At 38.2% G+C, this 24,303-nt stretch overlaps 1 protein-coding gene across 1 annotated transcript in view; it reads left to right on the top strand.

Annotated features, from left to right (window-relative positions):
* WDR72 (WD repeat domain 72) overlaps positions 1 to 24,303 on the top strand; it is a 430,783-nt gene that overhangs the window by 133,877 nt on the left and 272,603 nt on the right. The window contains exons 2-4 of the mRNA XM_053717490.1: positions 15,294 to 15,458; positions 17,127 to 17,233; positions 22,505 to 22,583. Of these exons, the coding sequence (XP_053573465.1) occupies positions 15,306 to 15,458; positions 17,127 to 17,233; positions 22,505 to 22,583 (339 nt within the window). The 5' untranslated portion in view covers positions 15,294 to 15,305. The remainder of the gene's footprint in view (positions 1 to 15,293; positions 15,459 to 17,126; positions 17,234 to 22,504; positions 22,584 to 24,303) is intronic.

The raw sequence follows: 24,303 nt of genomic DNA, 5'->3' as shown, positions 1-24,303 counted from the left end.
AAGTAATAGTTACATTGTAGCTATTTTTATTTTACAGGCAAGTTTGTATTTATTTTAACTAGGTAGACTAGTTACTAAATAGTTATTAACTATTTAATAACTACCTAGCTAAAATAAATACAAAAGTACCTGTAAAATAAAACCTAACCTAAGTTACAATAAAACCTATAAATAAAAAGAGAGAAGCGCTCAACCTTGAAACGAACAATAGCGTAATAGCTTGTTCTATGGCCAGTTACCACCCAAGAAGCAGCCTCTTTTTGCTCAACATGTGCCTTTCACAGAGAAAAACTTTCCTGAAGCATATCAGTCTGATCCTGACTTCACAGTACAGTCCAGCCCCGAAATACCAGGCAATCCTTCTCTGAACGAGAGAAACAGCAAAACCCCAGACGTACGTTTCGGCCTATTGTGGGCCTCGTCAGTGAGGTGCAGCCATATCCCTCTAGGCACACTGAGCAACGGGTCCACGTCTGGATTCCCGCATCACACTTAGGGAGACTTCCCAAAATGTCATAATTTGCATAAATAAAAAGAGAGAAGCGCTCAACCTGGAAACGAACAATAGCATAACAGCTTGTTCTATGGCCAGTTACCACCCAAGAAGCAGCCTCTTTTTGCTCAACATGTGCCTTTCACAGAGAAAAACTTTCCTGAAGCATATCAGTCTGATCCTGACTTCACAGTACAGTCCAGCCCCGAAATACCAGGCAATCCTTCTCTGAACGAGAGAAACAGCAAAACCCCAGACGTACGTTTCAGCCTATTGTGCGCCTCGTCAGTGAGGTGCAGCCATATCCCTCTAGGCACACTGAGCAACGGGTCCACGTCTGGATTCCCGCATCACACTTAGGGAGACTGACCTTACTTGGCGGGATCAGACTGATATACTTCAGGAAAGTTTTCTTCTGTGAAAAGCACACTGGTCTAAAAGAGGCTGCTTCCGGGTGGTAAATCGCCATAGAACAAGCCACTGAGCTGTTGTTCGTTCCTGGTAGAGCGCTTCTCTCTTTGTATGCAAATTATTATGACCCTGGGGAAGTCTCCATATGGGTGATGGGGGAAACCAGACGTGGACTCCTTGCCCAGTGTGCTTAGAGGAATGTGGCTGCACCTCACTGACAAGGCCCATAGGAGGCCGAAACGATCGTCTGGGGTTGTCATGTTCCTTGTTCAGAGGAGAATTGCCTGGTATTTCGGGGCTGGACTGACCTTACTTGGCGGGATCAGACTGATATACTTCAGGAAAGTTTTCTTCTGTGAAAAGCACACTGGTCTAAAAGAGGCTGCTTCCGAGTGGTAAATCGCCATAGAACAAGCCACTGAGCTGTTGTTCGTTCCTGGTAAAGTGCTTCTCTCTTTGTATGCAAATTATTATGACCCTGGGGAAGTCTCCCTATGGGTGATGGGGGAAACCAGACATGGACTCCTTGCCCAGTGTGCTTAGAGGAATGTGGCTGCACCTCACTGACGAGGCCCATAGGAGGCCGAAACGATCGTCTGGGGTTGTCAAGTTCCTTGTTCAAAGGAGAATTGCCTGGTATTTCGGAGCTGGACTGACCTTACTTGGCGGGATCAGACTGATATACTTCAGGAAAGTTTTCTTCTGTGAAAAGCACACTGGTCTAAAAGAGGCTGCTTCCGGGTGGTAAATCGCCATAGAACAAGCCACTGAGCTGTTGTTCGTTCCTGGTAGAGCACTTCTCTCTTTGTATGCAAATTATTATGACCCTGGGGAAGTCTCCCTATGGGTGATGGGGGAAACCAGACGTGGACTCCTTGCCCATTGTGCTTAGAGGAATGTGGCTGCACCTCACTGACAAGGCCCATAGGAGGCCAAAACGATCGTCTGGGGTTGTCATATTCCTTGTTCAGAGGAGAATTGCCTGATATTTCGGGGCTGGACTGACCTTACTTGGCGGGATCAGACTGATATACTTCCGGAAAGTTTTCTTCTGTGAAAAGCACACTGGTCTAAAAGAGGCTGCTTCCGGGTGGTAAATCACCATAGAACAAGCCACTGAGCTGTTGTTCGTTCCTGGTAGAGCGCTTCTCTCTTTGTATGCAAATTATTATGACCCTGGGAAGTCTCCCTATGGGTGATGGGGGAAACCAGACATGGACTCCTTGCCCAGTGTGCTTAGAGGAATGTGGCTGCACCTCACTGACGAGGCCCATAGGAGGCCGAAACGATCGTCTGGGGTTGTCATGTTCCTTGTTCAGAGGAGAATTGCCTGCTATTTCGGGGCTGGACTGACCTTACTTGGCGGGATCAGACTGATATACTTCAGTAAAGTTTTCTTCTGTGAAAAGCACACTGGTCTAAAAGAGGCTGCTTCCGGGTGGTAAATCGCCATAGAACAAGCCACTGAGCTGTTGTTCGTTCCTGGTAGAGCGCTTCTCTCTTTGCATGCAAATTATTATGACCCTGGGGAAGTCTCCCTATGGGTGAAGGGGGAAACCAGACGTGGACTCCTTGCCCAGTGTGCTTAGAGGAATGTGGCTGCACCTCACTGACGAGGCCCATAGGACGCTGAAACGATCATCTGGGGTTGTCATGTTCCTTGTTCAGAGGAGAATTGCCAGGTATTTCGGGGCTGGACTGACCTTACTTGGCGGGATCAGACTGATATACTTCAGGAAAGTTTTCTTCTGTGAAAAGCACACTGGTCTAAAAGAGGCTGCTTCCGGGTGGTAAATCGCCATAGAACAAGCCACTGAGCTGTTGTTCGTTCCTGGTAGAGCGCTTCTCTCTTTGTATGCAAATTATTATGACCCTGGGGAAGTCTCCCTATGGGTGATGGGGGAAACCAGATGTGGACTCCTTGCCCAGTGTGCTTAGAGGAATGTGGCTGCACCTCACTGACGAGGCCCATAAGAGGCCGAAACGATCGTCTGGGGTTGTCATGTTCCTTGTTCAGAGGAGAATTGCCTGGTATTTCGGGGCTGGACTGACCTTACTTAGCGGGATCAGACTGATATACTTCAGGAAAGTTTTCTTCTGTGAAAAGCACACTGGTCTAAAAGAGGCTGCTTCCGGGTGGTAAATCGCCATAGAACAAGCCACTGAGCTGTTGTTCGTTCCTGGTAGAGCGCTTCTCTCTTTGTATGCAAATTATTATGACCCTGGGGAAGTCTCCCTATGGGTGATGGGGGAAACCAGACGTGGACTCCTTGCCCATTGTGCTTAGAGGAATGTGGCTGCACCTCACTGACAAGGCCCATAGGAGGCAAAAACGATCGTCTGGGGTTGTCATATTCCTTGTTCAGAGGAGAATTGCCTGATATTTCGGGACTGGACTGACCTTACTTGGCGGGATCAGACTGATATACTTCCAGAAAGTTTTCTTCTGTGAAAAGCACACTGGTCTAAAAGAGGCTGCTTCCGGGTGGTAAATCGCCATAGAACAAGCCACTGAGCTGTTGTTCGTTCCTGGTAGAGCGCTTCTCTCTTTGTATGCAAATTATTATGACCCTGGGAAGTCTCCCTATGGGTGATGGGGGAAACCAGATGTGGACTCTTTGCCCAGTGTGCTTAGAGGAATGTGGCTGCACCTCACTGACGAGGCCCATAGGAGGCCGAAACGATCGTCTGGGGTTGTCATGTTCCTTGTTCAGAGGAGAATTGCCTGGTATATCGGGGCTGGACTGACCTTACTTGGCGGGATCAGACTGATATACTTCAGGAAAGTTTTCTTCTGTGAAAATCACACTGGTCTAAAAGAGGCTGCTTCCGGGTGGTAAATCGCCATAGAACAAGCCACTGAGCTGTTGTTCGTTCCTGGTAGAGCGCTTCTCTCTTTGTATGCAAATTATTATGACCCTGGGGAAGTCTCCCTATGGGTGATGGGGGAAACCAGACATGGACTCCTTGCCCAGTGTGCTTAGAGGAATGTGGCTGCACCTCACTGACGAGGCCCATAGGAGGCTGAAACGATCGTCTGGGGTTGTCATGTTCCTTGTTCAGAGGAGAATTGCCAGGTATTTCGGGGCTGGACTGACCTTACTTGGCGGGATCAGACTGATATACTTCCGGAAAGTTTTCTTCTGTGAAAAGCACACTGGTCTAAAAGAGGCTGCTTCCGGGTGGTAAATCGCCATAGAACAAGCCACTGAGCTGTTGTTCGTTCCTGGTAGAGCGCTTCTCTCTTTGTATGCAAATTATTATGACCCTGGGGAAGTCTCCCTATGGGTGATGGGGGAAACCAGACGTGGACTCCTTGCCCAGTGTGCTTAGAGGAATGTGGTTGCACCTCACTGACGAGGGCCATAGGAGGCCGAAACGATCGTCTGGGGTTGTCATGTTCCTTGTTCAGAGGAGAATTGCCTGGTATTTCGGGGCTGGACTGACCTTACTTGGCGGGATCAGACTTATATACTTCCGGAAAGTTTTCTTCTGTGAAAAGCACACTGGTCTAAAAGAGGCTGCTTCCGGGTGGTAAATCGCCATAGAACAAGCCACTGAGCTGTTGTTCATTCCTGGTAGAGCGCTTCTCTCTTTGTATGCAAATTATTATGACCCTGGGGAAGTCTCCCTATGGGTGATGGGGGAAACCAGACGTGGACTCCTTGCCCAGTGTGCTTAGAGGAATGTGGCTGCACCTCACTGACGAGGCCCATAGGAGGCCGAAACGATCGTCTGGGGTTGTCATGTTCCTTGTTCAGAGGAGAATTGCCTGGTATTCCGGGGCTGGACTGACCTTACTTGGCAGGATCAGACTGATATAGTTCAGGAAAGTTTTCTTCTGTGAAAAGCACACTGGTCTAAAAGAGGCTGCTTCCGGGTGGTAAATCGCCATAGAACAAGCCACTGAGCTGTTGTTCGTTCCTGGTAGAGCGCTTCTCTCTTTGTATGCAAATTATTATGACCCTGGGGAAGTCTCCCTATGGGTGATGGGGGAAACCAGACGTGGACTCCTTGCCCATTGTGCTTAGAGGAATGTGGCTGCACCTCACTGACGAGGCCCATATGAGGCCGAAACGATCGTCTGGGGTTGTCATGTTCCTTGTTCAGAGAAGAATTGCCTGGTATTTCGGGGCTGGACTGACCTTACTTGGCGGGATCAGACTGATATACTTCAGGAAAGTTTTCTTCTGTGAAAAGCACACTGGTCTAAAAGAGGCTGCTTCCGGGTGGTAAATCGCCATAGAACAAGCCACTGAGCTGTTGTTCGTTCCTGGTAGAGTGCTTCTCTCTTTGTATGCAAATTATTATGACCCTGGGGAAGTCTCCCTATGGGTCATGGGGGAAACCAGACGTGGACTCCTTGCCCAGTGTGCTTAGAGGAATGTGGCTGCACCTCACTGACGAGGCCCATAGGAGGCCGAAATGATCGTCTGGGGTTGTCATCTTCCTTGTTCAGAGGAGAATTGCCTGGTATTTCGGGGCTGGACTGACCTTACTTGGCGAGATCAGACTGATATACTTCAGGAAAGTTTTCTTCTGTGAAAAGCACACTGGTCTAAAAGAGGCTGCTTCCGGGTGGTAAATCGCCATAGAACAAGCCACTGAGCTGTTGTTCGTTCCTGGTAGAGCGCTTCTCTCTTTGTCTTCAATAAAACCTAACCTAACCCTACAATTAAATAAATTAACTAAATTAAAAACAATGAAATAAATTAAATAAAATTAGCTAAAGTACAAAAAAAAACACTAAATTACAGTAAATAATAAACAAATTTCAAGATCTTTAAACTAATTACACCTAATCTAATAGCACTATCAAAATAAAAAGCCCCACCCCCATATTAAAAAAAAAACTAGCCTAAACTAAACTATCAATAGCCCTTAAAAGGGCCTTTTGCGGGGTATTGCCCCAAAGAAATCAGCTCTTTTTCCTGTAAAAAAAAAATACAAACAACCCCCCCCAACAGTAAAACCCACCACCCACACAACCAACCCCCAAAATAAAATACTATCTAAAAAAACCTAAGCTCCCCATTGCCCTGAAAAGGGCATTTGTATGGGCATCGCCCTTAAAAGGGCAATTGCAGGCCCAAACCCTAACCTAAAAATAAAACCCACCCAATACACCCTTAAAAAAACCTAACACTAACACCCTGAAGATCAACTTGCAGCTCTGAAGACCGGACATCCATCCTCAAGGAAGTGGCAGAAGTCTTCATCCAAGCCGGGCCGGAGTCCTCAATGAAGCAGGGAGAAGTCTTCATCCTAGCCAGGCGCAGTGGTCCTCCAGACGGGCAGAAGTCTTCATCCAGACAACATCTTCTATCTTCATCCATCCGACGCTGAGCGGGTCCATCTTCAAGACATCTGACGCAGAGCATCTTCTTCTGCTGAAGTCTAACGACGAATTCTATCAGCCAATCGGAATTAAGGTAGAAAAAATCCTATTGGCTGATGCAATCCTATCAGCCAATAGGATTGAGCTTGCATTCTATTGGCTGATTGGAACAACCAATAGAATGCGAGCTCAATCCTATTGGCTGATTGCATCAGCCAATAGGATTTTTCTACCTTATTTCCGATTAGCTGATAGAATTCTGTCAGCCAATCAGAATCTAAGGGACGCCATCTTGGATGACATCACTTAAAGGAACCTTCATTCATTGTTAGTCGTCAGCAGAAGAGGATGCTCCACGTTGGATGTCTTCAAGATGGACCCGCTCCGCGTTGGATGGATGAAGATAGAAGATGCCGCCTGGATGAAGACTTCTGCCCGTCTAGAGGACCACTTCGCCCAGCTTGGATGAAGACTTCTCCTGGCTTCGTTGAGGACTTTGACCCGGCTTGGATGAAGACTTCTGCTGCTTCCTTGAGGATGGATGTCCGGTCTTCAGAACTGTAAGTTGATCTTCAGAGGTGGTGGATGAGTTAAGGAGCAGCGGTCTTATGACTGCTGCTTCTTAACTCCTGATTCCAGCAAGCCGGAAGGCTCGTGCGGAATGAACACATACGCTGCTTAATAAATCAGCCCCATGGTCCTTAATCATGCTTAATTATACCATATCCCTTTAAATAACGTTTAAAACATTTTTTTCTATAAAAAACCTTTATTTTGTATTTATGATATATTAATATGAGTGAATATTTTATTTAAGATATTATACATGTGTTGTGTAATTCATATTTTCAAACACGCTTTACTGCTCCAAATTTTCCAGCGCTATTTTGTGTTGCACTCGAGAGCAACACTTAATTCACCACTTATAATGGGTCAGATTACGAGTGGAGCACAAACATTTGCTTGAGAAATCAGGGGTTTATAGCAGGGGTTTGTGCTCGTCGGGCTTACCGCTGGTATTACACACACACACATATACCCATACATATACACAGACATATATACCTATACACAAACATATACACATATACACAAACATATATACATTTGGACAAAGCATTTCCCCCCCCTAGTTTCCATTTTCTAACAGTATCACATATTGAAGTAGACTCTTTTCAAGTCAACTATTCAAAATATCATCAACAGCAATTTGTTTGTGCTTGAACTAGGAAACAACAGCAACAACAAACAAAATATATCATTTTACCTTTTCTAATTCTAAAATTTTTAGCTAAATGATTGACCTATACACACATGGCCGCAATTCAAATGTAAAACGTGGAAGTTTATAGATCAGGCTGACCAAAGGTAAGACCCCTTAAAAAGGGCAAAGCAAAAGTTTGAGCAAGTTAAATCACCAGTTTAGGCTTAAAGGGTCAGTAAATTCACATAGTAAAATCGTGGACAATGTTCGTCTTTGCCCTTACATTTGAAACACATTATTTTAATTTAATAAACAATATTTTTCCATGTTTTATTTGATCTTAAATTTTAAATGTATAACCGTTAATGGCAGTTTTCGTTCTCCAACCTCTCAATGTCATCTATAATATGGGCAGTTTAGATCTATTCTGTTCTTCCCACATGCAAATTTTGTAACGCCTAAATTTCCTCCCACTGAAGCTCGCTCACGCTTAAGTCTTTACAGAGCGGCTTTGTATGTAATTACAATTGCGCATGCGTCAATGTTGTAGCTATGTGCAATGGAAAAAAGAGAAGGCACATGCTCTGTTATATCCGATGTTCTAAGCATCGATTGCTTCATGTAAACATCGGAAGTTGCGCATGCGCATACCTTAGTAAATAATAAACTCTGAATTAATGATGTCATCTGACGCGCGTTCATATATATTGTCCATAGCGCGACAGATAATTTTACTATAGGTGGATGGAAAATTATTGAAAATAGTGATAAAAATGTGGCGGATCGGTAGGCGGACTGTTAATATACAAGAGTGGGTAAGTTTTGTGATAGAATTAACAGTAACAAAAAAAATGTATTTAAAATGTGATGAATGAAACTTATGTTTAATACATCATGCAAATGTAAATTTGAGGTTTACATTTCTAAATATACTGTCCCTTTAAACGCAATGTGCTTTAGAATCAAAAATTTCCACTTACACTTATGCTTCTTTAAATGGCTGATAAAAGCAGGGTATGTGCTTACCTAATGAAGGACCATATACTGCACATTTGGCGGCCGGTATCACACTACCTAAAAGCACTGGGAGTCCCATGTGCCTCTAAGTAGACAGTCGAAGATTGATGTAAGACCAGGTACAAATATATATAGCAGTGTAGGGGGATAGAAACAGCACTCACCGGATTTTCCAAAAAAATAAGAATAAAACGTTACCTTTATTTGTGTCTATCACCCTACACTGCTGTTATGATTAGCACCCCGGTGGATGTGAACTGTTTAAATGAGGGCACTTATCCCGGATTGCTATATATATATGTATATATATATATGACTCCTTGAACTGTACTTATAGCAGCTGCCAGGAAAGAGCGTGAGCAGGTAATTCCCGCCCCTCCCGCTCTAAAGACAAGGCCTGCTGTAGATGCTCATTCTGCTGCCATGCTAACTCTTAGAAGTGAGTAGCCGACACAAATATTTCAGCCTCTTTAGAGCCACATCCCCAGCCTCTGCACACCCCAGCTCTGCTCAAACGTTCGGGCAAAATACAATTAATTCTTTAAGCACCAGCTGTGGCACATCTGCTATAGGTTTGCCATCACTGATCTAGACCTTTCATACATTTATAAACCATAACACACTATATTATCTGTGAAATGGCCATGGTACATTAATATTTCCCATCATGTCCCTCTTCTTATAATAAGTTGCGACAGAGTTTCAACTCAGGTATTCCCCACATATAATGGCTCCAACACACTTTTTACTTCTTCCAGCTTGGTGTAAGGGAAATTTGAAGTGATACTAAAGTCAAAATTAAACTTTCGTGATTAAGATGCATACAATTAAAAAAATTTTTTATTTCATTATCAAAATCTGAGAATTATTTTTATATGCTCCTATTGATCATGTGACAGAGTGAACAGGATATATGTACATGTGTTTTGTGATTGGCTGGTTGCTCTCACATGATACAGAGAGAGGGACAATGAAAATGATTTTTCAATTAGCCAGAAAAAAAAATATACTGCTCACTTGAAATTCACAGTAAGTATCATCCCATTGTCTTTGCATTATGTATTTGTCGATTATGCAAGTCTACTGTATGTAATGGTCTATTAATGATACACATTTTTATGAACATTTTTAAAGATATTTTGGCCCCTCACTTCAAAAACTTGCATTCTATATAAAAATAACTTGGATATGTATGATAGTCTTATGTATATAAATCTTAATTGCTTCATCTCTAGTACGCTAATCTCAGAGTTGTCTAACTTAAAGGGACATACCTTTTTTTTTTTACTTTTTTTGTGCAGTAGATACACAATTAATAATGGTATTCAGCAATTCACCTTTTATAAAGCAAATTTTCAATAGATTTTGCCACTGTGCGTTTTTTAAAAACTGCATCACAGGGCTGTTTGCAAATTGCAACCCAATGGATAGTGTTGTTAACTTTACTACAGCGTTCCCAAAGCAGCCAACAGCTTTATCCAGAGCAAAAGCAAGCTACAGTAATAAGCTTTATCAATCAGGTTGTTATTTGCAAACAGCCCCGGGAAATGTTTGTTTGTTCTATTAATGAAAAAATACTCAGTGGCTGTCAAGGTGTGTCACTGAATACCATTATTAATTGTGCATATACTTCAGAAAAATGTTTTCAAAAAATACTGTCCTTTTAATCCCACTATAGAATGCCATAGGTGAAAGAAATATGAGCCACCCCCCAAAAAACAAACAGTTGTTAAAGGGAATGGAAAATAAGAATTTAATCAATATTGCTATTCAGTTAGTGGATATGTAAGATTGTGATATCTAACTTGTGTAGCTGGCAATTATTTTAATTTCTTTTCTGCCTGTTGCTTAGTACTGCTGCAGAGTATTATTAAGAATCAAACTGATTTTATTGTTCCCTAATTATCCTTTAAAAATATTGTACAATTGCAAACTTGGCCATAGTTTTTACTATACAAAATAAGACACAAATCTTTTGCAAATAGCAAAATATATTTCTAGCTGGCTTCTCTACAATAAAAGTACTAGATACATGAATTTACAGTAAAACATAATAGTTTTAAAAAAGGAACAATTGTATTCAATATAACAATGCCCTGTTATCAAAAAAGCTGTATGATAGAGTGATTGAAATTGGAGTATTGGTTTACTGTTTATGTTTGGTTGTTATCAATAGAAGAAACTTCTGTTCTTGTAAATAAATTATTGATTAATGTTTATTTACAGTGTTAAACATTTAAGAGATAATTTGTAAGTAATTGATTTTTAGTGTATTCATAGTAGCGTCTCATGTATCAGAAATACGTTTTATCTTCCCACCTTCATCTTGTCATTTGCAGCTTCAAATTTATAATTGAAGTTAGACGTGTGCATTTGTTTCATTGTGATTTCACGAGATTAATATTTAAATGAATGTTCAAACTAATGTGCAGCAAACAAATATTCTGAAAAACTAATTTTTCAGAATATTCATTACGAATGATTCATCCGAAATAAATTGCTCGCCATTGCACAAGTCTAATTGAGGTTGAATAGAAATTTTGCCTCACAAATGTAGGCTTCAAGAATATTTCACATTATACATCAATTTATGTTAATGTAATTATTTTTAAATAATAGGAAATGCACACAATATCTGCATCTCCCTTACTTTCGCTAATTATATTAAGTTATTACGTAATTAGTGCGTTGATCACAATCTTGAACTTGTGCTTGAAACATAATGATTTCTGAAGTCTGGCTAAAGTTGCCATTGTGTTTTTTCAAGTGATCACAATCTTAAAATGCTTCTGCTATTGATAACGTTGAAGCTTTAAATCTTTATCTCCTGAAAACAACACTGAGGGCTAGATAAAGGGTGTCACTCTAACAGTTGTGCGTGAGTGGTAAGGGGTTTATTGCGGGTGTTTGTGCATGTCAGAAGTAGTGCACATTTTACAAGTTGAAAGTAAATGCATTTGCTTGAATGCAATTGAATTTAAAGGGACAGTCAAGTCCAAAAAAATTTTCATTTTTCAATAGGGCATGTAATTTTAAACGACTTTCCAATTTACTTTTATCAACAATTTTGCTTTGTTCTTTTGGTATTCTAGTTGAAAGCAAACCTAGGAAGGCACATATGATCATTTTTAAGCCATTAAAGGCTGCCTCTATTTTATTTTCACAGCAGGGGAGAGCAAGCTCATATAGGCCATATAGATAGCATTGTGATCACGCCCGTGGCTAGTGGCAGACACTGCACTAATTGGCTAAAATGCAAGTCAATAGATAGTAACTAAAAGTCATGTGATTAGGGGCGGTCAGGAGATGCTTAGATACAAGTTAGTCACAGAAGTAAAAGGTATATTAATATAACAGTGTTGGTTTTGCAAAACTGGGGAATGGGTAATAAAGGGATTATCTATCTTTTTAAAAAACAAAAATTCTGTTGTTGACTGTCCCTTTAACACTTGTCGGGTTACCACAACTTCAGAGCTCTGGTTATCTGTTAAGCTCGAATAAAAGGTTGCACAAAATACATAAAAAAATGCATTAAAAAGTATAATTAGTAATACACTCATAATAACACTATGGGCTCCATGTACTAAGAGGCGGGCGGACAGCTTCTTAACTCGCGAAGCTGTCCGCCCACCTCCGCTACACACGGGCAGCGGATCTATTGATCCGCTTGCCCGTATGTATCATTACACACTCAGCGGAGTGTGTAATGCCCGCCCCTTCAGTCGCGCGACCAATCACGCGACTGAAGGGGCTGTCAATCACCGAGAGCGAGCGAGCTCTCTGTGATTTTGCTTCGCCACCTAAGAGGTGGCGTAGGGTGTAGGAAGCAGCGGTCTAATGACCGCTGCTTCTTACATTGCGGGAAGCAGGCTCGCATATGCGAACCTGCCCCGCAAAGGCTCCGGAGCAGCTTTCGCTGCTTCGTACATGGAGCCCTATGTGATAAAGTTATTTTAGAAAATGCATTAAAAATTTACAAGGACTCAATGATATAAGGTCTCAGGTATACTGTATGTATACATATGTATATATATATATATATATAATTATGTACTTATTTGCATTTACAGATATTATACATATATAAACACATAAATACATATATATGCATTGGAGCCCTTTGCAGTCAAGTATAGAGAATATTTTTCAACTTCAACAACATTGAAATGTGAAATATTAATATTTCATGTCGGTTAGCACTCTTGAGAAAATGCGTTCGGATTTGCGCGTGAGTGAGAGTATTATTTGTTTTCCCACTTCTCACGCTCTATTGAAGTCTATGGGGTAATACGTTAAAGCGGAATTGATATACTAACTTTGGCTTTTTGAGTGCGGCAGGATAGCGAGCAACCAAAACGCTTTACTTTCAGCTTGTAATATACGCTGTTCCTGGCTCACACAAAAAGCTTACTTCTAGTGGAGTTAATGCACAAGCGAGATTAATAAACCGCACTCTACTGGTAATCTAGCTCAAAATCTGTATCTTCATTGTTAATGACTCAATTTCATAATCCAAAACCCAAATAATTAAAGACAAATAGAATAGCGATTTGTGGGCTTTAGTAACTATATCACAGGTTGAGAAGCTAATATATTGACTAATCCTGTTAAATAATGTGTAGTGATGCTTGCTAATAGGTGACATGTGTGCAATTAACTTGTTGTTCTCCAAAACCATAGAGGTATGTGTGTATATCTCTATCAGGAATTATAAGTATAGTGGGCATGTGTGTTTTCCGAATGTTTGATTCATCCATTATTTGTTAGTGTAAAAGTATCTGTTTAGTGATGTTATTTCCTAGCTTTATCCAATATTTGAGTTTGTTTTACCCATACACAAAAATCAAGGTTTTATTTGAAAACTTTTTGGGGTATTCAGTAATAAGTTATCCCAGAAATGTGTTTGTTCTATGTCAAGAGTTTGCATTGTAAATTAGGTGATCTCTGTCTTATGCCAGTGACTATATCACTAACTCACTGTTGCTGTGTCACAAATATTTAGCTACTTATCGTAACAGTTTCTGATTGGTAAAATTGTGTACATAAATTAGAATGTTAGATGATAGGGAATGACAGCAACATTAAATCACCTGATCAGATGCAGCTACTGCACTCTAAAGCTCCCTTTACATGTTGTTGATATTACCTTCACACACTTATATAACCTTGTAGAAAAAATTTGCTTACACATATGGCTAGATTACAAGTGACACGCTAACGTTAGAGTGGGATGCAATAAGCAATATTGTGACTACACTAACACACATATTATACGTTAAAGGCACCTATGAGCCCTTTCCATTTAAATACCTTGAAACATAAAATATAATTTTTATTCCATTTTAATATTTTTTAATTTTATTGTGTTTTGAATAGAAATACTTAGCATTCCAATGTTCCTCTATAACAGAGCTTTCCAAACTTTTCATGTCGGTGACACACTTTTTAGACCTACATCATTTTGCGACACAGTAATTCAGTTGTACTTGCAAACAGGAGGTTAAACTAACTTGTTTTAAGAGATACGGACACATACATAAATGATATAAAAAAGAAATGTATTTACAAGTAACAGTACAACAGTAACAGTGCAAGAATTAAAAAAAAGTTTAATAGCACCAATAGTTACTTACTTACTATTTTAATGGGATGAACACAGTTTCTGAATATTTGGTGGAATATTAGACACTCGCATTTTTAAGCTTCTTCTTCCTATCCATATATCAAGAGCAGGAACAGCAATGCACTACTGGGAGCTAGCTGCAAAAATACCCCACTGACTTCAGCTCAGCGTTTAAGCTGCCACCCTCAGAGCTCGGTGAGTCCGATTGACTACTGCCCACGGTGCAAACACACTGCTGTCGCACTCACTGACTACACATGCAGCCACGATCCGATTGAGGAGACTACACATGCAGTCAGGTGCCAATGTGCCATTAAAGGCGCCAATGGGAATAGTTTCAGTTCCCACTGAGCTGCGCCAATAGGTTAAGATGATCTGTGACCCCCTAGGTATCAATCACGTGTCAACAATGTGATATGCGTAGCAGGCAAGTGGAAAGTCAGAAAACAAAAAAAAAAACATTTAAAAAAATTAAAATTTTAAAAAATGTTGTGCTGAAGCAGGGACACACCTACACACTGCTGCCGACACACTAGTGTGTCCCGACACACAGTTTGGAAAGCACTGCTCTATAAGAATAACATATTCTTTTCATTTTAAAATATGTTTCTATATCTTTCTATCAATCCCTGTATATATTCATATAGATATATATTGCAGGTACAGATATATATTGTACACAAAATATCCACATATATGTATATACTATATATATATATATATATATATATATATATATATATATATATATATGTATTTAAAAATAAAAAAGAACATTTTCTTCTATGTGAAGAACATTAGAATGTAAAGTATTCATATATACCTTCGTCGACTTTAGCTCTGTTGGTCCAATGCAGTGTCAGGAATAATACCTTTATAATTAAATGTGCTTCATTCTCTTTTAATCCTTTAGTGAATGAGCAGCAATGCACTACTGGGAGAAAGAGAAACACATTGGGTGAGCCAATGAAAAGAGGCATATATTTGCAGCCACCAATCAGCAGCTACCTCCCAGAAGTAAAGTGCTGCTCCTGAGTCTACCTACTTATGCGTTTTTACCAAAAAATTACCATGAGAATAAAGAAAATTAGATGACAGAAGTAAATTGAAAAGTTGTTTAAAATTGGAAGTTCTATCTGCATCATGAAGGTTTGATTCTGACTTTACTGTGCCTTTAAAAATTAAAAGAGATTTTTCTTATTTCCAGATCAAAATCATAATGAAGCAGATAATTCATACTGTGGCATTATGGGGGAAAATGGCACCTGCTCACAGTATTACAACCCTGATGATAACAGATGATCAAAAAACTATTGTGACTGGCAGTTTGGAGGGACAGATTTGTCTTTGGCATCTGTCAATTGATATGAAGGTATGTAAGCCAGGGATATAGTTTAATTAGTGTAACAAATGTGTTTTTATATATTTTATATATCTTTTCTTTATAATCTACTTTATGATGTAACATTTCAACTTAAAAAGGAAACCTAAAAAACATATTATTTTAAAAAAAGTCTTAATTCTCATGGTATTCTTTGTTGAAGAGATACCTAGGTAGGTGTCTTGAGCGCTAGATGAGAGGAAATATTGCTGCAAATGGATAACATTCTTACAAAACTGCTGCCACATAGTGCTCCTGACATGTGTATGTCCCTTTAAGGTTATCATATTTATCTTTTTTAAAGGGCCATAATGGCTGAAAAATTACAGATCTATTTTGTTAGAGCATGTCATTTTTAAGACTAGCTACCCTGCCCTACTATGTGTTTAACCTCAAATAGGTTAAACACATAAAAGAAGTACCGCTCGGGACAACTTTTACTTAAATATTATCAAAAAAATATATATTTTTGATTTGTAAATGCTGAACTTTCATATGCATTTTTGAATATGTCTGAGCACAACATTCTTTTAATTAAGCTCTTTACAAATACAAGTTAAAAGTGTTTTCAAGTATTCTCATTGTGTGTATGATTTATATTTATATTGCTCCTTCTAAGCCTACTTAGGTGTGATTGTCAACAAAGGATACCAAGAGAACAAATTCAATTTGATAATAAAAGTAAATTAAAAAGTTTCTTAACATGGCATATTCTGTCTGTATCATGAAAGTTTCATCAAGTCCCATTAACCCATTCTCAAAATGAGGTATGAATCTCTTTGTAAATTTATCAGATTAATAAAAAAACTAAAGAAAAAAAACACACACACACACAACGCAAATAAATCGAGAGTGAATGTATCACCTCTCATAATGCATTCATTGCATGCAAAATTGCAGTGCTGTTTTCTCAGCTTTAATATCATTACTTCATATATATCATAATCTTGTTCTCAGCCACATTTTAGTATATAATAATCTATTCTTTCAATCAAATATTATTAGAATTGTGTCGCTTTTACTAAACAATAATGCTTTATAGCCTTCACAGAATGTCACTTCAAGAGTTCACCACAAGGTGGTAGTAAACAATGTGCATGTAATATTGATGCAATCATAGAAATTCACCAAAGTACTGAATTATAAGAAAGTCTGGAATCAATGGTCTGGAATTCAGCTCTATTTGTGGCTCAGTTTCACTAACAGTTTTGTAATTATAAGAGAATGCCAAACTCGTCAATTTGGAATGAAAAACCAGTCATTGAAAAGCATAATTTTATGGTTCACAACTCTTAAATTTTAACTATATAGCCCAATGGACCTTAACATTATAACGCTGTTCATCTATTGATGATGAAGGAAATTATATTTGTACCACATCAATAATAACCAAAGATTTGGGATCTCAGATGTTTTATTCTAAAAAAAAAATGCAATGCTTAACATGAAAATAAAGAATATCTAGTTAAAAACCACACACATACACACATATAAAGCATAATTTAGGGCTATGTGAAAAAGGTTTTATAGACTTCCATTCACTCATTTTTCTTAACTGTATCCTTTGCATTTTCTTATTAAAGTAATTGATTTTCAGGATTGTTTTTTCTTCATACCTGTGTTTAGTTAGCATGTTAATTTGTTTTTTTTGCATTATAGGTTTCATCTAAGGCAATGCTGTTTGGCCACACTGCCTCCATAACTTGTCTGGCGAAGGCAAGAGATTTTGAAAAGCAGCCATATGTAGTTAGTTCATCAGAAAATGGGTAAGCAAGTTAAATTATTTTTATTAATGTATATTCATGGATTCCTTACTGGAAAAAAAAAAATCTCTTTTTTGATGCAAAAAAAAAGAGAGATGAGAGCTAAGAGATGTGCTAATCCATCCTTGCCTGTTATAAGTGTCCAGACACTAGTATAGTGATTAAATATAATATTCTGCATGCCCACAAGCAAAGTGCAAGCACAAGGAGTATAAACACTGTACATATTTACATATTTCTCCACTTTTCCCTCTCTGGCCACCATTATGAGTGCGATAGTTGTGCTCCACTCAGTAATACCAGCGCACGTAAATGTGCACTGGTATTACAAGTCAGGCACTATGCGAACGCAACCTCGGGTTCACATTGCCTGCAAGCCTTGCGCTTCTGAGAGTGCCCTTCCATATTCTCAGATGGGAACCTCATTTTCATGCCTTCAGACACGGCAATCCACCTAGCGCAGTGCAGGGGGAAAATTGCGCAGTGTTGGGCAGCAAAATAAAAATATATATGTGTATGAATTTATACATATATATTTATGTGTTTATAAGTGTTAAATATATGTTTTGTAAGCATATGAATATATATTTATTGAGAACACACAGTCACCTCTATGTAAAAACACTTTCAGTGCCTTTTTTTCTTCTTCCAAACACTGCACATTCCCTCACTTTAACTCCTTATAACTACTTTGTGCATTTTTTTAAAAAAATTAACGAGAGGTATGACCTCATGGGTGCATTAACCAGCCACTTGTAATGGATGGTTATTTAATGTGCCCTCGTAGGGTAAGATATGGCTCAATTCGTAATCTAAGCCCAATATCTTTTTTTTTCTTCTCATTTTTGATAGTTGTCTTGAAATATCCACACTGGCATACTTTGACACCTTATTATGCTGACTTGCAGTATGTTTGCAAGATGAGAAATTCTTAATGGGTGCTAGGCTATTGCATTTTAGTCTACTGTGAAGCCTACATTCCATTAACATGGGAAAGCAAGTGCGTCAGATAGCTTTACTTTGTGGGTGTTTTCTCACATATTTATTATACAAATAAAAAAACTTTGGTTATCTGACCCAGTGGTTCTCAGACCTTTCCTTAGAACACCCAAGGCCAGGCATTGAGAATTTGTTCATCAGTGTGTCATTTTGATTGGCACACATGTGCTCAATTAAGAATAGTCTCAGGTCTTTAAGTGTTAGGGTTCCTTGGGTATAGGTTTGGGAACCATAACTTTGAAGGTAACCTCATGTGATTGTAATGTCATAGTTTAGGAGAGTACAGCATAGCAGCAGTAGAGTAATTACATATTTTCAATATTATCTGCCTATGGCAGTCTATTTAACTCCTTGGCAGGAAGAGGGAGTGGCCAAGCATTGTAAAGTTGAATGAGACTTTATGCTACAGTTTGGCTAATATATTGTTAGGATATTATTAAACAAGTTCAAGGTTTTGTTTAGTAAAACACTTACTGCTAGATTACGAGTTCTGCGTTAGCTTTAAAAAGCAGCGTTAAGGGGTCCTAATGCTGCTTTTTAATGCCTGCTGGTATTACGAATCAGGCAGGAAAGGGTCTACCGCTCACTTTTCTTCTGCGACTTTTCCATACCGCAAATCCCCTTACGTCAATTGCGAATCCTATCTTGTTAATGGGATTTGCCTAACGCTGGTATTACAAGTCTTGGAAGAAGTGAGCGGTACAGCCTCTACCTCCAAGACTCCTACCGCATTTAAAAGTCAGTAGTTAAGAATTTTATGGGCTAACGCCGGAACATAAAACTCTTAACTAAAGTGCTACAAAGTACACTAACACCCCTAAACTACCTATTAACCCCTAAACCGAGCACCCCCCCCCCACATCGCAAACACTAAAATAAATATTTTTAACCCCTAATCTTCCAACTGGACATCGCCGCCACCTACATTATACCTATGAACCCCTAATCTGCTGCCTCTAACATCGCCGACACCTACATTATATTTATTAACCCCTAATCTGCCGCCCCCAACGTCGCCGCCACCTACCTACACTTATAAAGCCCCTAATCTGCCGACCGGACATCGCCGCCACTATAATAAATGCATTAACCCCTAAACCGCCGCACTCCCGCTTCGCAAACACTAGTTAAATTTTATTAACCCCTTTTCTGCCCCCCAACATCGCCGCCACCTACCTACAATTATTAACCCCTAATCTCCCGCCCCCAACGTCGCTGCTACTATAATAAAGTTATTAACCCCTAAACCTAAGTCTAACCCTAACCATAACACCCCCCTAAGTTAAATATAATTTAAATAAATATAAATAAAATTACTATAATTAAATAAATTAATCCTATTTAAAACTAAATACTTACCTATAAAATAAACCCTAATATAGCTACAATATAACTAATAGTTACATTGTAGCTATTTTAGGATTTATATTTATTTTACAGGCAACTTTGTATTTATTTTAACTAGGTACAATAGCTATTAAATAGTTAATAACTATTCAATAGCTACCTAGATAAAATAAATACAAAATTACCTGTAAAATATATCCTAACCTAAGTTACAAATACACCTAACACTACACTATCAATAAATTAATTAATTAAATAAATTAAATACAATTATCTAAAATAAAATACAATTAAATAAACTAAACTATATTACAAAAAAAAACATTAATTTACAAAAAATTAAAAAATATTACAAGAAATTTAATCTAATTACACCTAATCTAAGCCCCCTAATAAAATAAAAAAGCCCCCCAAAATAATAAAATTCCCTATCCTAAACTAAATTACAAAGTAATCAGCTCTTTTACCAGCCCTTAAAAGGGATTTTTGCGGGGCATTGCCTCAAAGTAATCAGCTCTTTTACCTGTAAAAAAAAGAAATACAATACCCCCCCCAACATTACAACCCACCACCCACACACCTCTACTCTAAAACCCACCCGATCCCCCCTTAAAAAAACCTAACACTACCCCATTGAAGATCACCCTACCTTGAGCCGTGTTCACCCAGCCGGGCACCGATGGGGCAGAAGAGGACATCCAGACCGGCAGAAGTCTTCATCCTATCCGGGCAGAAGAGGACATCTGGACCGGCAGACATCTTCATCCAGGCGACATCTTCTATCTTTATCCTTCCGGAGCGGAGCGAAGCCATCTTCTATCCAGCCATCCTCTTCAATCGAAGTCCTAACGAAGAATGAAGGTTCCTTTAAATGACGTCATTCAAGATGGCGTCCCTCGAATTCCGATTGGCTGATAGGATTCTATCAGCCAATCAGAATTAAGGTAGGAAAAATCTGATTGGTTGATTTAATCAGCCAATAGAATTGACCTCGCATTTTTTTTATGTTTTTGTAATTTAGTGTTTGTTTTTTTGTAATATAGTTTAGTTTATTTAATTGTATTAGATAATTGTAGTTAATTTATTTAATTAATTTATTGATAGTGTAGTGTTAGGTGCATTTGTAACTTAGGTTAGGATTTATTTTAAAGGTAATTTTGTAATTATTTTAACTAGGTAGCTATTAAATAGTTATTAACTATTTAATAGCTATTGTACCTAGTTAAAATAAATACAAAGTTGCCTGTAAAATAAAAATAAATCCTTAAACCGCTACAATGTAACTTAGTTATATTGTAGCTATATTAGGGTTTATTTTATAGGTAAGTATTTAGTTTTAAATAGGATTAATTTATTTAATTATAGTAATTTTATTTATATTTATTTAAATTATATTTAACTTAGGGGGGTGTTAGGGTTAGACTTAGGTTTAGGGGTTAATTACTTTATTATAGTATCGGCAACATTGGGGGCGGGAGATTAGGGGTTAATAATTGTAGGTAGGTGGCGGTGACATTGGGGGGGGCAGATTAGGGGTTAATAAAATGTACTATAGTGTTTGCGAGGCAGGAGTGCAGCGTTTTAGAGGTTAATACATTTATTAAAGTGGTGACGATGTCCGGTCGCAGATTAGGGGTTAATAAGTGTAGTTATGTGGCGGCGACGTTGGGGGCAGCAGAATAGGTGTTAATTAATATAATGTAGGGTTTGGCGATGTTGGGGGCAGTAGATTAGGGGTTCATAGGGATAATGTAGGTGGCGGCGGTGTCCGGAGCGGCAGATTAAGGGTTAATAATATAATGTAGGTGTCAGCGATAGCAGGGGCGGCAGATTAGGGGTTAATAAGTGTAAGATTAGGGGTGTTTAGACTCGGGGTTCATGTTAGGGTGTTAGGTGCAGACATAACTTTTATTTCCCCATAGGAAACAATGGGGCTGCGTTAGAAGCTGGATGCTGTTTTTTTGCAGGTGTTAGTTTTTTTTTCAAGCCAGCTCAGCCCCATTGTTTCCTATGGGGAAATCGCGCACAAGCACGTTTTAGCCAGCTTACCGCTGACTTAAGCAACGCTGGTATTACAGTGAGAAGTGGAGCTAAACTTGCTCAACGCTCACTTTTCTGAGGCTAACGCAGTCATTCAGAAAACTTGTAATACCAGCATTGTTTAAAGTGTGCGCTGGAAAAAATAGGCTCGTTAGCCCCGCAGGTCTTTACCGACAAAACTCGTAATCTAGGCGTTTGCTTTTTGACCAATAATATTATCAATACATATTTAAAGGTATGTTTTGTTTGCTAATATAGTGCCATAGATTTGAGAAAAGAAAAACAGATGTAAAAAGTTATTGAAAACATAGAGATTAATCTTGATACAAGAAAATATATTGAAAATTCTCTTTGTGAAATGGGTTAAATTGTCACTTTGATATAAATGAATGTGATTTTTTAAAATACTTCCTCTTGGTGGCGCTGTTTCATCTTCGGAATAAAGCATTGCCAGTGAATTAAGCTAACTGTAGCACAGTCAAAGATACGTTACGTCTTTCTAAATGTGTTGTTGAGGTTCGGTGAAATGACCCATTTTCTTGAGGATGCAGTTCTGAAGAATGATAGTTCTGGTGACACATTGATGAGCTATAATGGCAGTATACCTACAATTTGTTTTAGACCAGGCATGGCCTTAAAGTTAGATTTCATGCTAGGCAGCAGGGTGCAATTATCTAAACAAAAGGGAAAAGATTCTGTACACCATCCCTTCTTAATGACCACAACATTTTCTTCACCAGTAATCTCTAACAAAACAAAAAAAGAAGACATAAATGATCAGCCTTCTCTTAAATACTCAAATTAAAGAGAAAAAAAATTGGTGTCACAAAATTGCTCCAACCAATTGAGTGGAAATGACAATGAATGATATAAGGTTATGTTTTACAGAGAGATGTGTGTTTGGAATGTCATCAATGGCCACTGCATTGAGAATGTAAAGCTTCCATACACTCACACAGCAATTTATGTAAGTATCATGCCTAAATATTTTGCCATGTTAAACCTGTACAGAATATTTAACCCTTCATGTCTAAAGCAGATAACTTTTTTATATATCAGGATTCCTGTTTAGTGCTGAGGTAGTGAAGCGAAATAAATGTAATTGCAATTTAAATTGATTTTTGACCCAGAAGCTTCTAGCTGTAGTCACTAGGGTCTTTTCATCTATGACTGTTATAATAGGAGCATTTACAATACTAACTTAGATCAATCGCAAGGCATGTTATAAGGGTGTACAGTTGTGATATTTAATTTCATATTTTAATTGCAGTGTAAGTGCAAACTTTTTTGTGTTTTTAATTTTTAACTTGTAAAAAAAAAGCTTTACTTAGTCAAAGAACATCAAAAACATACAAATCATCCTTACATTTGTTTGATTTATGAAAGATAGTGTGCAGATGGCATGTGGTGGAAACAGATTACTTTTTGAAGGAAACAAATTATACAAAAGCATTAAGGGCCAGATTACGAGTGGAGCAATAATTTGCACTTACATTCGAGCGTTAATACTGCGATTTGCGCTCGTATTACAAGTTGAAAGTAAAAAGTTTGCTCTCTTGCGTTCGCAAAGTCATGGTAACAAGTAGACTTTGAGAAGTCGCAAATGCAACATTAAATTCCCTCATAGACTTCAAAAGAGCCGAAAAAGTTGAAAAATAAGATAATATTGCATATTTCACAATCCAATGTAATGCACATAGCAGATTATTTTCTATTTTTTCTTAAAGACATTTTTATATATATATATATATCTGATGGATTTTTTAACAAATATATATATATATATATATATATATATATATGTATATATATATATATATATATATATATATGTATATATATATATATATATATATATATATATATATATATATATATGTCTAGATATATACAGATATATATAGGATATCTACTTAAAATACATAGAACATATTTTGCTATGTGCAGAACATTGGAATGTATAATATTAAAAGTAAATAGACAGTAAAAGTAAATAGACAAAACTTTATTAAATATGAATTTTGAATAAATATAATTTTTTATGTTATATATAACACCTAAGACCTCATATCTTTGAGCCTTTATAACTTTTTTATCAATTTTTAAAAATGTATTTTTATCAGAGCATAATTGTACTGTTAAATGTATTTTTGATGTGTTATGCACAACTTTTTTTTCGAACGTAGCAGTTAACCAGAGCTCTGAGGTTGTGGTTATCATTCTAGCATAAATCGTTCGCATTTACTTTCAACTTGTAATACGAGCGGATTCTTACTTGCACGCAAACCGCAGCAAAAACCCAATATTGCTCTTGCTCAAACTATAGCACTCCACTTGTAATCTAGCCCTAAATGTGGGAAAAACAAGCTTGGATTTAGGGAGGGCTACAGTGCATTGCTATTTAGAATGTCGCAGACCTCTCTGGGCGTTAAGTGGTTAACAGACAAACAGTTTGACACCCAATATCTCAAATATTCAAAATAATTACAAACATTCAACTAGATTACGAGTTTTGCATTCCCGTTTTAACGCTGAAAAATGTCTATTTCAGCGTAAAAACCGGAACGCAGCCATTATGAGTCTTGTTGGTATAGCTATTCCGCAAGCATTTTAGCCTGTAACGCAACGTCAGTCCCACACTCAAAAAAATTATGTTTTTGCGTGGGATTTACATAGCGCTGCCATTA

The sequence above is a fragment of the Bombina bombina genome, chromosome 6 (genome assembly GCF_027579735.1).
Source record: "Bombina bombina isolate aBomBom1 chromosome 6, aBomBom1.pri, whole genome shotgun sequence".
Taxonomy (NCBI): domain Eukaryota; kingdom Metazoa; phylum Chordata; class Amphibia; order Anura; family Bombinatoridae; genus Bombina; species Bombina bombina.
Note: the sequence above shows the minus strand (reverse complement) of the source record. Positions and strands in the feature narration are given on the sequence as shown.